Genomic DNA, 17,826 nt, shown 5'->3' with positions numbered 1-17,826 from the left:
AATGACACCCTTCACAATAGCCACAAACAATATAAAGTATCTTGGTGTGACTCTAACCAAGCAAGTGAAAGATCTATACAAGAACTTCAGGTCTCTGAAGAAGGAAATCGAAGAAGACCTCAGAAAATGGAAAAATCTGCCATGCTCATGGATTGGCAGGATTAATATAGTAAAAATGGTCATCTTGCCCAAAGCAATCTACAGATTCAATGCAATACCCATCAAAATCCCAACTTCAGAGGGTTAGAAAGAGCAACTCTCAAATTCATCTGAAATAACAAAAAACCCAGGATAGCTAAAACTATTCTCAACAGAAAACAATCTTCTGGGGGAATCAGTATCCTGGACCTCCTGCAGTACTATAAAGCAATAGCGTTAAAAACTGGATGGTATTGGTACAGTCACAGGCAGGTAGATCAATGAAATAGGATGGAAGACCCAGAAATGAACCCACACATCTATGGTCACTTGATTTTTGACAAAGGAGCCGAAACCATGCAGTGGAAAAAAGATAACCTTTTCAATTTATTTTCTTATTCTAGTGCAAAAACCTGACATTGCATCACTATTTGTGTCATAGTACCTAGGCTATGGGGAAATACATTCATGAGAGAAGATGCACTCCAAACCTTTAATATTGTCTCTAATAATAAAAGATTAATAAAATATTTGTTAAAAGTAATGCATACACGATGAACAATTATCAAGCCTTTTTTGTTTGATTTTCTTTCTTTAATATTTCCAGAAAGGAGATATCTTCACAAAAATATAAACCACACATATACAGAAAAATAACAATTTTTCAAGATAATTATTTTTAATTAAACTAGAATTATTTCTTTCCCTTCATCGCTTCTCGGCCATTAGTCTAAGATTAAGTATATATCTCTCCCGTCTACCATATTTCCATCTAGTCCCTCCTCTTTATGCTCCACTACATCCCCACTATAATACTGTGAAATAGTCTTTATTAGAATGTTCACATAAACATGAACTTATAATAAGAGTATTAATGGGCATATTAATGTAGAAAAGAGAATATTTCATGAATCTTACTTCTGGACAAAGAATTACAGGCTACTACTAGGAGGAGAGAGGCCCCTTATTAGTGGTCCAGTGAAGAGGGGCCAGCGTCTAAAGTATATACACAAACAACAAAAGATAATTAGCATGTGCTATATCACAGGCACACACACACACACACACACACACAAACACACAAGCACACACATTATTGAAAAAAAATATAATTAAGTCATTATTTTTGGCAAATGTCAGTTTAATCATGGTTTCATTTTGCAAGAGAGTCAAATATCATGTTTGATTTTACATTTATATTGAGAAAATTTTTTAACAAAAATTTAGAAAACTATAGAGCAAAGCCTGTTAATGATCACGTGTCAATAAGTAATAACTTATAGAATTAATTCCATAGTGTTTTAACCTATTTTTCCACATATGTATATCACTTAATATGAAGCTGTTTTATAAAAAAGAAATAGGTTCTTAACCAGTTAAACTTAATACTTCTTAAATATCTTTACAAAATATTGACTTGCAGTAATCATATTTACAATTGTTTCATAGCATGGGGTTACGTAAGAGACCATTATTTTGTTGTTAATTGGTGAAATGCTTAGAATTTATTGGTTTGTAGTTTAATTTTATACTTGTATTTATATTTTAAAGGAAATGGATTGATTATACTCTGCAGCATCTGGGTGTTGAATTTCAGAAATCTATTAGGTTGTGAAGGTTTTATTATTTTGTTTATATCATCTCTCTTCAGTCAATTTCAGAAGCTACCAATGAGCATTGCTTAGTGTTATTGCATAATTAGACTTTATAACAGAAGTATGACATATTGTATTATGTGTTTGTGCACATGTATTCATAGGGCTAGAATCTCTGACTGAAACTAAAGCAGAATGTTTTGGCTAATCTGATTGGATCTGCCAATCCTTGGCTACTAACACTGGAGTGACATGCCTATGAGGCCATGACTGTACTTTATATTTGTGCTGGGGATTTGAACACAGATTCTAATCCTTCTGCCGCAAACATTCTTGTCTACTGATCCATATCCCCAGCCTCTCATCATGGTGTTTTTATGTTTCAGTCTTAACTTATATATCAAATATGTAGTTTTCAGGCATTAAATAAAAAAGACTTATTATTTTTTAAAAAATATTATAATGTTTTAATGAATTGTTTAATAGATTCTGAAATTTTCCAAATATTTATAGATCTTAGATTTTGTAAGTCCAAAAATCTGAATATATCTTATATGAAAGTTCATTTTTATATTAACCTAGAAAACTGGAATACCCAAAACATAATCCAAACATCAAATGAGGCACAAGAAGAACGGAGGAGTGGCCCCTTGTTCTGGAAAGACTCAGTGAAGCAGTATAGGGCAAAACCAGAACGGGAAAGTGGGAAGGGGTGGGTGAGAGGACAGGGGGAGAGAAGGGGGGCTTATGGGACTTTCGGGGAGTGGGGGGCTAGAAAAGGGGAAACCATTGGAAATGTAAATAAAAATGTATCGAATTTAAAAAAAAAGCCCAAATCAAAACCACCAAATAAAAAAATACCCAAACAAAAAAAAAAGTTCATTTTTATAACTGCCTATATTGGCGGATGAGTGTCTAGTGTTAACTAAAGGAATCAAATGAATTGATACCTTAAAGTATTTAAGGACTTGAGGGGAGTGGGGACCCAGAAAAGGGGAAATCATTAGCAATGTAAATAAAAAAATAAATAAATCAAAAGTATTTATAATAGCCCTTTTGATAGGCCTATATATCATAATATGATTAACATTGCTACATATGAATTCTACACTGAATTATTTCCTCAAAAACTGTGACTTTTTCAAACAGAATGTGGATTTTATATGCCACACTTATATGTAAAGAGGGTTCTTATAAAAGAAAGGATATGAATGTCAGATTTTATAGGAGATGATTTTACTGGACTAATTTTGTGTTCCATTCTAAAACCATTAACTCTTTAAAAATGCAAATACTTTCCTAATTCCTGACTGCATCTCCTTGTTCCGGAAGCTGTATACTATTGGGTTCAATGTAGGAGTTACTAGAGTATATAGTGCAGCAACCACCTTGTCTTTCTCAAAAGTATAGCTGGATGCAGGTCGGATATAGGTGTAGATAACAGGAGAATAGTAAAGGGACACCACCATGAGGTGTGAAGAGCATGTAGAGAAGGCCTTCTTCTTGCCTTCTGTTGTGCGGATGCGGAGAATAGCAGCAATAATAAATCCATAGGAAATGCAGGTTAGAGTGAAGTCTCCCACAGCCAGGGTGATATCAGCAACATAAACCATCACTTCATTGACTCTTACAGGACTACAAGACAAAGCAAGCAATGGGGGTATTTCACAGAAGAAGTGATCAATGGTATTAGGCCCACAGAAAGTCAGCCGCAGAATGAGACCAGTGTGCACCCAGGAATTGGTTACTGCAATAGCCATGACAATGCTGAGCAAGGCTGCACATGTATAGTGGTTCATAATAGTGCTATACCGCAGTGGGAAGCAAATGGCCACATAGCGGTCATAGGCCATGGTAGTGAAGAGCACCATCTCAGCCCCCAGGGACCATGTGAAAAAGAAGAGCTGGGACATGCATCCCCCATACGAAATTGAATTTTGTGATGTTAACATTGTTCCCAACATTTTTGGGATGATGCTTGTAGTGCAGATTATGTCCACCACAGCCAGGGCCAGAAGGAGAATATACATGGGCGTATGCAAGGTGGTGTTATAGATTATGGCAACAACAATTAGCATATTACCAAGAAGAGCCACAAGGTAGATAAAAAGGAAAACAATGAAAAGTATTCCCTGAAGTTCAGACTTTTGAGTAAGACCCAGAATCATAAACTCACTAACAATGCTGAAGTTCATTATGCATGAGTGGTTAAACAGAAACTTTCTCTCAGTGAGAACAATGAAAAACTAAGGACACCGTTGCAAGTGATAATTTGGGGTATATGATATTTCACCATTGATGAGGTACAATTTTGTAGAATAAGTTTCTCTATGATGGGATGATGATTTCCAGGTGATATCCTCTATTTTCCATATTCCATTTTTTGATTTCTTTTCTTCCATGAATAACTTAAATAAACTGAAGACAATAGTGGGCAGAAAAATAGGAGAAAGATACATATTATCAAATATTCTAACTTGTCTGAATATAATTAATATAATTTTCATTCACAGTTTACCAATATAGAAATATGATATAAAAACACATATTCTAATAATTGATTGAATGAATAATTTGTTTAGGTGACTTTCTTTGACAAATATATAAAAATTTGGAACCATAAAAGCCAATGGGACTAATTATAATGAGGATGACTCAGAGGAATGAAATCAATTGGCTATCTTGATTTATTTATTTTTATATTCTTGAAATCCCAGAATTTTTTGAGAAAAACTTAAAACACTATTCAAATGTCTATTTTGATATAGTTTTTTAGATTGTTAGCAAATTGAATAAAATGTGTAAAATAATTGTTGCTATTAAATTCAAGATAATCACATTGTTTATATATATATAAAACATACAACTGCCATGAGCTCATAATCTGCTACTACCAAGCTTTGAATAAACTGATAAAATATGCTATTTAGAATTAATTAGTGTTACACTTCAGGATAATCAAAGAAGGATTGAGGTTAAAAAATAGAATCAGTGCTCTATATCACTTCTTTCCAAAATATTTCTCCCATTCTTGTATTAAACCTTTGTACATTTACTTTGATAGACTTGCTTTATATGCACTGCCAATAAGGGCTGTCAATTCAAGGATTTCAGGGTGATTGTGAAAAGATAATATAGTAAATTTTGTAGGAGTTGTAAGTTTGTTAATAGAATTTTTATCAGTGATTCATATATTCTCAAATATTTTATTTTTCTTATCATACGTAAATAAAGGCAACATGAAGCATACAGAAGCCTGCCAAACTAAAATTCTTACTCACAGCAAAGGAAGTAATTAAAAAAGAAGACAAAGATCTTACTTTATGGAAAAATAAATTCAATCCATAACTTTGTGAAAAGGGAGCTAATATTCTAAACACATAAGGAAGCAAAAAACTCAAAGGAAAGAAAACAAGTAATTTTTAATAAACTGACATAAAATTCCATAAAAGAAGAAATATGAATGTCAACCACAGATGTGGAAAAGTGCTTTGTTTCTGATCATTAAATAAATTGAATTTAAAATTGCAGTGATATCAATAGATGTATTATAGTATATTATAAAGCTATGACCAAAATATAATGATAACTAGGTTTAGTAAACATGAGGGAAAAGTAAACCTTTATGCACTTTTTCTCAAAACATAAATTATTGATTAGGTTTTAAGAATGGCCTGAGAGTCTCAAAGTTATTGTAAAAGTAAAATTATTAGATGGTATGACATTTCTTCTCCTGAGGATACATCCACTGATATTGAATCAGAATGTCTAAAATATATTTTTGCTTTTATGCTCATTTCAACAATATCCTCTTGAAAAACATGAACGACAAATAATAATTAATAATTATTGACAAATAAGTTTAGTTTGGACATTCAATAGACATTTTTTCCTTAGAATATCTTTAAAAGTAGTTAATTGGTATTATCATATAAGAAAGTAAGCAGGGGTTTTGTGCAATAACTTATAAGTCAATCAATTCTGCTTACAAGGAACAAGCATTTTTGAATATTTCATACTCATTATCATCCATTTTACTGAGTTATATTGCAGTGTATATAATGGATGGTCCCCATTTTGGAGTTACTTAAATTTTAAAAAAGCAATCAAATAATTTTATAAAATGAATGGTGTATTAAGTTATAAAATAATTGTGCATAGTAATGGCACATTAAATTTGATTATAGGATCTCTAACCCCTCAGCCACAACTTTGTCTTAGATTGATCTTCTCTGAAATGTGTCTTTATGTTTTCCAGTGATGCTGTTCTTTATATTTCCTGCATATCTTCTTCATACAGAGTCCTTTTTCTTCTGGCTTTTTCTACTCTGAAACCACATAAATGTAGTGTTCTCTTCAGAAGTAAGAATGTTTTGAAGATCATGAAACAAAGAGACTAGAAAAATTAAAGGTTAAAAATCATTAAAATTAATAGGTAAGGAATATAAAATATGTTCAGGGTGTGGCAACTGGTTTTCTAAAGAGACAGTGACAGCTTAGTGATACACAAGTGTATTTCTGTGAAAGAGAAGATTGAATGTGTAGACACTGTTATATTACAGGAAGTTATCTTGTGAAGAGTCAATAGGGACAAATATGATATGTTGTAGTATTCATTTCCTCTCAGCAAACATCCTGAATACCACCACTGAGGAGACATTTAAGTTATCCTTCTTGGCCTGATAATAGGTTTAAAAATCTTTGTTTTAGAAATATATTAATTTAGCTAACTATATCAGGATTGATCTTTCATTATTAATTGATCTACCTGAAAATATAAAAGTCCAGCAATATCTGTAATCACTCCATCACATTTGCAGAGTGCTGCCCACTTGACATGCTACACACATAAAGCAGCAGTCTTTGAACTTTCATGGGAATCTGATGGAGGAAATTATCCCATATCTTCCTATTCCTGGGTGATTTCTGTCAGAAACCTTCATTCCAGACAATTCTCTAGTAAGCACTGTTGAATCAAAAGTCCTCAAGCATTGCTTAAAATGTGACATTCTCTTTAGCTTAACTTCTGTCAATTTGAATTACTAACACAGACTGTTGATGACTCACAGTTATAAGTTTCAAAAAGACCCTGGTAAAATAAGAACTTAAGATCTTGTCTAGGCAGCAAAGACATGAGTTATAAAAAAATAAAATGTGGTAATCTAACATGCTGATAAAGACCTTTCATCTTAGAATCTAGGAAGATAAGGCAGAGAGATTGTAACAAATCTGAGGCCAGCCCAGCTAGAATAATATATTTTATGTCTTTTTCCTCCACAGAGTTTGATACATACCCCCGCAAGCAAAAAGATAAAATATGTTCAATGTGAAAATACCTACATACATGCCTTTCCTTTACCCTCAATTTTCATCATTTAGGTCACTCTAAAATTAACTTAGCTTGGATACCAAAGGGGCTTCTGCACTTAAAGACACTTCATGCTCAAATTTTGGGACAGTTGAAAACCATATAAGAACTCAGGTTGTTGTGCCTGTCTGTAAACTTCAACAATATACAACATTTGAAAAGCATTTTCTTCTATATTTTTTGGAAAGAGAACATTTTTTTTGAAATTATAGTTAACCTGTTCCTGTTTTAGTCCAGAGTTGATTACATTCTTCATTATAGAAGTAGAATTTGCATCGAATAAATGAACAAAATTTTTGCACAATCCTTTTTTATTCTAAGAGGTGTTTTGCTAATTAGAAATTTAAGCTAACTTTAATGAGTTATTCCAATGTAGTTTTTCAACCACTCACATGATTTATATTGTGTTCATCAATGGCCATTCTTTTGAACTTCAGTCTCATGCTGTTATCTATTCGTTTGTTTTTCATTTTGCGGATTGTATCCCGGACTATTGAGCAAGGTTGACAGGTTGTTTTGTGCAAATTTTACATGAAAAGAGAAAAGCCATAATGCCAAAAAGTAAATTTATATTAAAAATCTTTGTTTGAGTTAAATTACAATCTACAGATGATTTTCTTTTATGCCATGGTTGAACTAATAAATAAATACATTATTTAGCTCATGAAAATCCCTATTTGTGCCATGATTTCATAATTAGAACTTTTACAAATACTCACTTCAGTGCTTGGCTGGGATGTTTAGGTAGAGGCTTCTATTAAACCAACATTAAAAAAAAAACTAAGTACATAGACAGTAACTACATTCAGTTCATCTACGTATCTTTTCTGTGCTTTCTTGAATACCAGTTCCTGCATTTTTATGGTTCATCAAGATTTCTAGTCCTCATTCAATCCAGGCTGCCCAAGAGAGTGTGCCTTGAGCCACTTTGCTTAGTGTTATAGTAAAATGGATCTCAAAGGGACAATTAAAACATGTCTACACTATATTAATAATCACAAAGTGGAATGACTTTGATTTTTATCTCACAAGAATATAGAATAGTGGCCTAATTAATGAGAGACATTGGACTTACCAGTGATGCAAGGGATGAATGTGAAGACATTGTCCCTACCAATAGAACTTAGAATGAGCAAGTTTAAGTCACTGGTTGTAATCTTTCCTGACATATGCAAGAGCATGGACTTGAAAAAAAATCTACACAGAAAAAATATAATTTATTGAAAAAATAATTCTAAAAGAAAGATTAAGGCAACGTATAAGAGTTATTTATTTATCCCTCTATATAGTCAAGCAGAGATCTAAAAATTATTGGGTGATATTAGTTTTTCCACTGAATAAAACAGACAACATTAAGTGCAAAGCATTTCTGAAATGAACTGATTGACAATCTCTTCTGCTCATCTTTCCAATGCTCTTTACAACTGTGCTCTAAAACCACACTACTTCATAGGACAGACTCATGTTAAGACTCATGTCAAGTAAATCAAGCCGATTTACTTGACACTTGCTTTATTATAAACCATTATTGAAGTGAATATGAATTTTCATGTTTAACATATAGATTTACTCTATTTTTGATGCCAGAGGAAATATGCCTGAGTGAATCATATTTATTCTCACAGATTTCATACTATTTCACTGATTGAATTAAATGGTTAGTATTTATAATGATGTGCTATTTATAAACATTAATCAAATTATATTTTAAATATGAGAGCAAGAAATGGGAATTTTATGTAGTTTTCAATGGTATTGCAAATGCCTGTTGCTAAGGCAGTAAACATAATTAACTTGTTTCAGAATTATTTTAAACACATAAAAGAAATGAATATTTCATATGATAAAAACATGTTAACATTGCAGTCATTTATATGAGTATAATATAATAATATATCTGTATTATCTGGAAAAATATGTATAAGGAGATTGAAGGTAGGTTATTTAATTAATAAAAATTACAACTTCTCTTGAGCTAGTTTTTAAGTATGTTGGTTTCAAGCTCATCTCTCTTCATTCTGGAGGGGCATTGATGGGTTTGGATAACTCTTTGTTTTTCTCAACATGTCTATTTATCAAGTTTCTGCCAGTTATATGTATTTTTGTCATTATAATGTTGTAGTATAATTTGAAAACAGATGCTGCTGCCAAATTTTTCTTCTTGTGAAACATTGCATTGAGCCAGGCAGTGGTGGTGCAAGCCTTTAATCCCAGCACTTGGGAGGCAAGAGCAGGTGGATTTCTAAGTCCGAGGCCAGCCTGGTTTACAGAGTGAGTTCCAAGACAACCAAGGCTATACAGAGAAACCCTCTATTGAAAAACCAAAACCAAAAACAAAGCAAAAACAAAAACAAAAAACATTGCATTGAATATATGTATGTTTCCTATAGCAATATTATGCTATTTTTTACTTCTCTCAAAACTTTGCTAAAATTCTTGTAAAATGTTCATCAAAGTTTTATATTGACTTGAATGGGAAGACATCAGAATTATATCACTTCTTCCACATAAAAACTGTCTATCTTTTATTAACTAGGCCTTTCCTCTATTTGTTCACAGATTTATATAACTTTCTCTAATATACTTTATTTCCTGGGTTAAAGTTTTTTCCAAGTATTTTTATCATTTAGAATTGTGTTTGCATTTTGCTTTCTTTTTCTGATAGATGATTGTGACTATTTAGCAACATTACATATTTAAATCATGAAATTTTATCAAAATGTATTAATTTTGGAGATGGAAAGCTTTCTTTTACTTCTTTGTGTGAATTTTTGAAGATTACATTTTGTTCTATACTTGAACTCCTAATTTTTGGTTGCTATATCATAAGGCCTATAATCTTTCTTAATCATTTATCATGATTTTTTTCTTTTTTCTTTACTGTAATCTTTCTAACTCTGTCTTTGCATTCATTTTTTGTTTCATTTTTTTCTTCCACTAGTATTTCACATTGTTTTTATTTTGTTCATTGCATTTTTATTTCTATTATATGTGTGTGTGTGTTTAAACAAGTTAAATATTTATGTTTAACATCATGGTTTAATTCATTCACTGTTTTGTGAGCTGAAATTTTTTTTCATTGTCAATATTTCTCTTTAATTACTAAAGATACATCTGAGGATTGCTGATGTGTTGTGATCATATCTAGTCCTCCCCTACTCTTCCCTGATACACTGCCTTTCCCTTTTGCTCAATCATTGTCTCCCTTTCCCCCCCCCCCCACTAAGGCCAAGGCCAACTTGTATTGCCAAAATATTCCCCTGACACATTGTTGACATATTAGGAGTTGCACTTTTAGAGAAAACTGACTCTTCCTTTGCCAGCAGGCAAGAAATAGCTCCTTGCCTAAAGATGTCCTTCTTTTTTTTTTATTCGATAAATTTTTTTATTTACATTTCCCTTTTTCTAGCCCCCCACTCCCCGAAAGTCCCATAAGCCCCTTTCTCTTCCCCTGTCCTCCCACCCACCCCTTCCCACTTCCCCGTTCTGGTTTTGCCGAATACTGCTTCACTGAGTCTTTCCAGAACAAGGGGCCACTCCTCCTTTCTTCTTGTACCTTATTTGATGTGTGGATTATGTTTTGGGTATTTCAGTTTTCTAGGTTAATATCCACTTATTAGTGAGTGCATACCATAATTCACCTTTTGAGTCTTAGGCAAATGGTTGGAGCTAGAGAACATCATACTAAGTGAGCTGAAATTTTAAAGTGAAAGGCTAATCATCAAGGCAGAAAAAAATTTCAGTGCATCCCAACATTCAGAATGTAGCATAGTTGTGGCTAGGTATCTTAAGTCAAAAATGAAATGAAACTGATAATCAAATATCAGCACTGTTGTAATCATAAAAAAAGAAAGAGATAAAAGAAGTGTCTAGTGAGATATGGGGGAAGGGAGTGCCTCAGTGGGCCCATGCTGAGGTATCCCTTCCCCCCTAAGGGACCAGTCACACATGATGGTATACTATAGAATAGAGTTTTCAGGCCATGGGGAGGGGTGTTAAGAGCGTGTAGAGGCAGAGAAAGGCAGAGAGAAGGAGAGAGGAGAGAAGTAGAGGCCAGCAATGACCACCTGGAGAGAGACTGGGGAGGGAGGAGTAAGGGAAGAGCACAAGAGGGCAAGAGAGAACAAGAGAGCCAGAAGAGAAGAGGAGGAGGGGCAAGCAGCCCATTTTAAAGTGAGCCTGGCCTACAGTTACTGCCAGGTAACTGTTGGGAGGAGCAAACTTGGCTGGTGCCAGGTAACTGAGGGGTGGAGTCCAAACAGAGTACCAACAAGCACCAAGAGTAATCTTAGTGGGTCATAAAGAAATCAAACAAGACATCAATATGTAGAAGAAGGACTTGCAGTGGATGGGGAAGAGAGGTAGATGACAAGAAAGAGATAAAAGAGTCAGGTGTAAGGGATAATCAGAAAGCATTATGTGCATGGATCAAGTTGTCAAAGAATACATTTAAGTAAAAGAAAAATAAAACACTTGATTACTTTAAAAATACACATTTTGCAGAAAAAAAAACAGTTGAAGAGATTGTGCATGTTGCCGTTGTTGTTTGTAGTGGTAGTAGTGGTGGTGGTGGTGGTGGTGGTGGTGGTGGTGGTGGTGGTGGTAGTGGTGGTGATACTGGCTTCTGTTGCTTCTCTGCTCTTGCTGTTTTGTTATTTGTGATTAGCCAATTTATTCCATGGAAATATTTCCCAACAAGTTATCAGTCATTGGTGTTTCACTAAAAGCGAATAAGGATTTCCTTTCCTTACACCCTCATCAGTATCTGATCTTCCATCCTTGAATTTTTGGATTGTATAAATATTGACTACAGTGAGATACAATCTAAAGTAGTTTTAATTTTCATTTTCCTAATGGATAATTATGCTAGACACCGTAATAGCTATCCTATTAAATTCAATCTAAAGATTCAATGCAATTTCCATCAAAATTCCAACACAATTCTTCACATAAATTGAAAAAAATAGCTTTCAGCTTCATATAGAAGAAAAATCCAGGGTCACTGCAACAATCCTGGATAATAAAAGAATTAAGAGAGGTATCACTATCCATGATTTCCAGTTCTAAGAGAGTTATCACTATCCATGATTTTCAATTCTACTACAAAGTTATAGTAATGAAAACAGCATGGTATTGGCACAAAAATGGACACATTGATCTATTGGAAAAGACCACCATTAACAAAGGCAAAAAAACCTAACAATTAATGAACCTAATGAAACTGAGAAGCTTCTGTACAGCCAAAAATCCCATAGGAAGAACAATAATATAAACCAACCAGAAACCCCAAAGCTCCCAGGGACTAAACCACCAATCATGGGGGTACCCATGGCTCCATCTGGACATGTAGCAGAGGACTGCCTTATCTGGAATTAATGTGAAGGGAGTCCCTTGGTCCTCAGACCCAGGGTAGATGAAAGCTAGTTTGCAAAGCCAGGAGTGGGTGGGTAGGTGGGGGAGTACCCTCATAGATGCAGGGGGAAATAAGGGATATGTGTAGGGGAAACCAGGACTGGAGATAACATTTGAATGTAAATAAATAAAATAACCAATAAAAAATGAAAAAAAAAAGTCAGTCAGACAAAGAGCCAACCTGCGGAATGGGGACTTTCTACTCACTACACATATGACAGAAGGCTGATATGAATTATATCTATATATATCTATATATCTCTCTCTGTATCTATCTGTATCTATCTGTATCTATCTGTATCTATCTATCTATCTCTATATATACATATATATATGTATATATACACACACACACATGGAGAGAGAGAGAAAGAGAGAGAGAGAGAGAGAGAGAGAGAGAACCCAAAAAATTAAACATGAAAAAAACTCAATTAAAACATTTTATAATTTTTCCTATTTCTTCATGGGAAGAAACCTTAATTTTATTATTCTAGTTATGTAAATGAAACGGTGTACAAATGTAATATATTAATATGTGCTTCTGTTCCCTCAGTGTTTACAAAATACAACAAAGAATGATTATCAATTTTACATTCAGATTATCTGCTTGATTTAATTGTTATTTGTAAGCTGTAAGAGTATTGTAGCCTTCCTGTGGCTGTGGAAAACTGGGTACAACTGGGAAGAGAGCAGGGGATGAGAGAGATTGGGCAGGGAAGAGAAATAAAGAACCAAGACAAAGTTCTTTCTAATCAAGTATCAAAGTTTAATGTTCAACTCTGAATATATATGGGAAAACCCATTCCCTTGATCTTGTAACAAAACAAGCTCAGTTGTTCAGCAGGTAGTTGGCCTCTTGCAAGATGCTGAGGACTTGGCACAACAATAGACTTCCATCTAAATCAGAAGACTCCATCCAGTTTGGCAGAAGATTGATTGTGTCAGGCAATTCACCTAGGTCAGAAGACTCCACCCTAGGTGGGCTAGGCAGAACTGACCTTGGCAAACAATTAAGGTTTTGTTCCTCTGCTCAACATCCAAGGAAGGTCACAAGTACTATAAATGAGGTTAAACCACAGTCTTGAATTAAAAAAAAATTATCCGCTTCTTCTCCTAGGAACCATAATCTGACAATATTCCTCAGCTAGTGGTTGAGGAATATGAGTGCCTCTTCCACCCATGCTGAAATGTTGACTGGCATGATTTTATGCATGTCTTTTGCAGTCAAAATGGGTGATTGGACAAGAGAAAAATAAAGGCTCTACAAATTTAAAATGAGATAGTAAGGTGTTTATCTCTATGTAACTATTTACATCAAAATAAATATATACATATATATATGTATATAATATATAATAGATATATATGTATGTTCATAATATATATGTAATATGTAATATATGTTATATAATATGCAAACATTTATAGTTATCAGACATGGGATATAATTAGATTTTTCATTGCTGAGATAACTAGGTCTTATGTTTAACTTATAAAACATTTATAAATGTTTTATAATGTTTTAACATCTCTAAATTATTATTGTATAAAGTGGTATCATGTGAAAAAATTGTTAGTCATATTAGCCTTTTTAATGATTAAGCCATGATGGCACCGAAACAGTAGGAAGCCAGCTTGGTCTCACAGCCAGGGCATGTCTCAAAAATCAACAATAAAAACTGTAGTCACTTTCACAGTTCTTCTGAAAGTAAATAAAGCCAAAAGATTGCTTTGAAAATAAAAAAGAATAGTTAAAAGATGATCTACTTGCGCTAAAGCTCTTCCAATCTCATGACATTCTGAGTGATTTCTAAAAACAAGTGACACATAGGATTTCTTTCAGGTAGAGGCATATGACATTTTATTCCTTCTTTTTTATTGCAGATGCACTTACTGAAAGCCTGTGTGCTAGCACTAATAGATGGCATAGTATTGACCCCCCCACCCCTGAGACTAAAGAATAGATAAAGAAAAAATGGAATTATTAAAGAGGCTCAAAAATATTAGAATCCTCCTAGGGAATTATAACTTAAGGCTGAAGAGATCTATTTCCAAAGGAAGTACTCATTGTCTGGGAAAAAAAAAGATTTAACTAAGAACTTAACTTTGTAAACTTATATCACACCTGAATTTGCACATTTAGTTTTCTTGTTTGTGTTTTCATATTGTTTTTTTTTTTTTTTCATTTATTTACTGTCATGGGAAAGGTGGACGGAGAATTTTTGCTGTATCAGCTTTGTACAAAACAATATATAGCTCTACTTCTTTTCATTAATTCCTGTCTTCTGTTTCATAGGCAAAGAAAGATCAACTGATCTTTATTTGCAGGAACAGTATTTTTCAATTTTAAAGTATTAGTTGTTTAAATCCATTGCCTTCATAATAACGATAACCTCTTGTTTTTCTATTGTAATGTCTATATATTATTATACAGGGAATTTCTATTGATGTATTTTGTAAATTTATATGTACCTGTTTACCTTCATTTTGGCAGAAATATGTTGGCTTTTTCTTTTCCAATCCTTGTGAAATTAATGATATACTTTGTGGCTATCAGTTTTCAATTTATAAGTGTTTTAGTATATATTTCATGAAAATTGTGTTTTGGAATAGATTTACAGTTTATTTTTGTTATACTTTTATTTAAACACTTCTAACCATCAAAATCTTATATCTCAATAACACGACTTTATGAACGTTTTCATATAAGTGATAAAAATGTTATAAAGGTAGCATTTCTTGTCTAAGTGATAGGGACAATATGCAATATGTCCATGCTACTCCAGAAAGTTCACATTCTTTTCCATTTCTTCCCCAGAATTTCTCTGACCTCTTTGTTACGGAGGGTATAGATGAAGGGATTTAGAGCTGGAGTCACTACTGTATTGAGGACATGAACAGCTTTAGTCAGTTGCAAATCATCTTTGATGGATGTTCGAACATGGAGGAAAATTGTAGACCCATACCAGATGAGTACCACAGTGAGGTGGGAGGAGCATGTGGAGAAAGCTTTTCTGCGGCCACTGGCTGAAGGGATCCTAAGGATGGTTCTGATGATGTAGGCATAAGAGACCAGAGTAATGAGACAGGAACTCAGGATAACCACAAAAGCAATCACAAAAGCCACTGTCTCCACTCCTTGTGTACTGGTACAGGCCAGGGCAATCCAGGGTGCAATGTCACAGAAGAAATGATTGATGGCATGGGTGCCACAGAAAGGCAAGGTGCTGATGAGGGCTGCTGGCACAGAAATGGCCAGGAAACCACAAATCCAGGAGCTAAGAGCCAACTGTGCTGAGAGCAGGCTGTTCATGATAGCCTGGTAGTGTAGAGGAAAACAGATGGCAAGGTAGCGGTCATAAGCCATGGCTGCCAAGAGAAAGTATTCTGTGCAACCTAATGAGAAAACCAAGTACATCTGTAAAAGGCACCCTAAAAATGATATGGTCTGGCTTTTCCCCACCAGAATGGCCAGAGCTTTGGGTACTGCAGCTGTGGTGTACCAGATCTCCAAGAATGACAGGTTGCTCAGAAAGAAATACATGGGGGTCTGTAACTGGTGCGAAGTACTGACCAATAACAAGATTGCCACATTACCACCAACGGTAAGAAGGTACATCACCAGAAAAAAGAGAAAAAGAGAAAACTGGAGGACCTGAGATCCAGGGAAGCCTAACAGAAGGAAGTCTTGGTCTATAGTCCCATTCTCTGTGATCATGATGCTGCTTTTTAATCTAGAAACAAATTTTTCTCATTGAGACTTATAGTAAGTAAAGTCCTAGAAAGATGAAAAGAAATGAATTCATGAAAGTCTTACATTTAGATCATAAAATTTTATATCACAGAAAACTAATCCAGAAAATTAATGTACAGTTTTTCCGAATACCCATTTAGTAAAAAGGTCAGCCTGATAGCTGCATCATGGTTTACCTTTGTGGTTATTCTCAGTTCTGAGATGTAAATCCTGCTATTGCATGCCTGGTATCATCCCAAGCCTGTAAATGGCTATTTCATTCACTGTATTTTTAACTGCCACCTGTGTGGAACTTCAATGGAAAAAAAAAGCAGCTTCTAGCTGTTGAGAAATTGACCTAACAATTTACATTCTAAATGGAACCACACTTAACACTTACACTTACAAAGTCTAAGTTATTTTTATAATTAATAATCTTGGTGTACAAGGATAGCATTCATCTTTCCTGAGCTGTTCTGTTGCAGATGATGATGATGTTAATAATAAAAATAATACATATATAATCATATAGGACATCTATGGGCCAACAGATTTCTGCAGCATTGATATCTGTACATGAGAACATGTGAACAGGAGAATGTTACTTGAAACTATTTCTCAAAAATAGAAAAAACCTACAAATTTAGGTTTTTTTCATTTTCCTAGATGTTATGTCTAGATCAGCAACAAACATGTTTTATTAATAACTGTGAAGCTCAGTCTTGTTTCTTTAGTTGTTCACTTTGTGTGTGAGGTAATCTTGATAATGCAGACACCTGTCTTGTTCTTGTATGTTCATCCTTTACATATTTAGTTGCATAATTCCAGCCAGTGGATTTATGATGAGCAAAAGTAAACTTACTTTACTTTCCTTATACTACAATATAAAAACACATAATTAATTAGGCTACCAATTATTCTATGGGAATACAGTGTCTTTAGATATTAACATTGACCAAGAAGAGAAAAAATTAACCCCCAAATTTTAACCTATGTCTTGGCATGAATATCTTACAGATTTATTTGCATAATGGCTTATAATAACAATTGTTTATTTGTTGAAGCACTAAAATAAAAAGTGAGTATATTATGAATTGTTCATTTGTTATTTCTAAAGCAGTAATCAGGAAGCATCAAATTAATTTTATATTAACCATAACCAGTGGTGTCAATTCTCAGAATGTAATACCCCAATGATGGGTATTTTAAAATGAATATAACACAGAAAATTACAGTATTGGGAAGATCACTCCCTAAATTTATTTTCTTCTGAAAACCTATACATGTTGAGATTTCTGCTTTTGTCCACAGTGAAGAAATAACTCACCAAGCAAGCAAGTGAATTCTCAACAAACACTGCTAAATTCCTCTTTGCTTAACATCACTATACCTTGTTAATTTCCTACCATACTTCAATATTAATTCCAGGAATAATCATTGGTCTTGACATTGAGTCATAATTTCTAAATGTTTCCATATCATGAAAATTCAATGTATTTGTTATACTCTTTTTAATCTATTCAATGAGAATTACAATACTAGCTGAAAGCTGGTTTGTCAGTCACTAGTTAATATCTAGT

The 17,826-nt window shown here is 33.7% G+C and overlaps 2 protein-coding genes across 2 annotated transcripts; both read right to left on the bottom strand.

The window, feature by feature from the left end:
- Nucleotides 1-3,004: 3,004 nt before the first annotated feature.
- On the bottom strand, nucleotides 3,005-3,928 carry LOC127686958 (olfactory receptor 13G1). The gene has a single exon (XM_052185137.1). The coding sequence runs from the start codon at nucleotides 3,926-3,928 to the stop codon at nucleotides 3,005-3,007; it is 924 nt and encodes a 307-aa protein (XP_052041097.1).
- An 11,376-nt stretch (nucleotides 3,929-15,304) lies between these two features.
- LOC127666423 (olfactory receptor 6F1) lies at nucleotides 15,305-16,231 on the bottom strand. Its single transcript, XM_052159274.1, has one exon. It carries the CDS (start codon nucleotides 16,229-16,231, stop codon nucleotides 15,305-15,307), a length of 927 nt encoding a protein of 308 aa, XP_052015234.1.
- Nucleotides 16,232-17,826: the final 1,595 nt, after the last annotated feature.

Source organism: Apodemus sylvaticus, chromosome 1 (assembly GCF_947179515.1).
Source record: "Apodemus sylvaticus chromosome 1, mApoSyl1.1, whole genome shotgun sequence".
NCBI lineage: Eukaryota > Metazoa > Chordata > Mammalia > Rodentia > Muridae > Apodemus > Apodemus sylvaticus.
The sequence above is the reverse complement of the archived record's forward strand: the minus strand, read 5'-3'. Positions and strand labels throughout refer to the sequence as shown.

Excerpts from the sequence above, each read along its gene's own strand:
- LOC127686958 (XM_052185137.1), bottom strand. The coding sequence starts at position 3,928 with ATGAACTTCAGCATTGTTAGTGAGTTTATGATTCTGGGTCTTACTCAA.
- LOC127666423 (XM_052159274.1), bottom strand. The coding sequence starts at position 16,231 with ATGATCACAGAGAATGGGACTATAGACCAAGACTTCCTTCTGTTAGGC.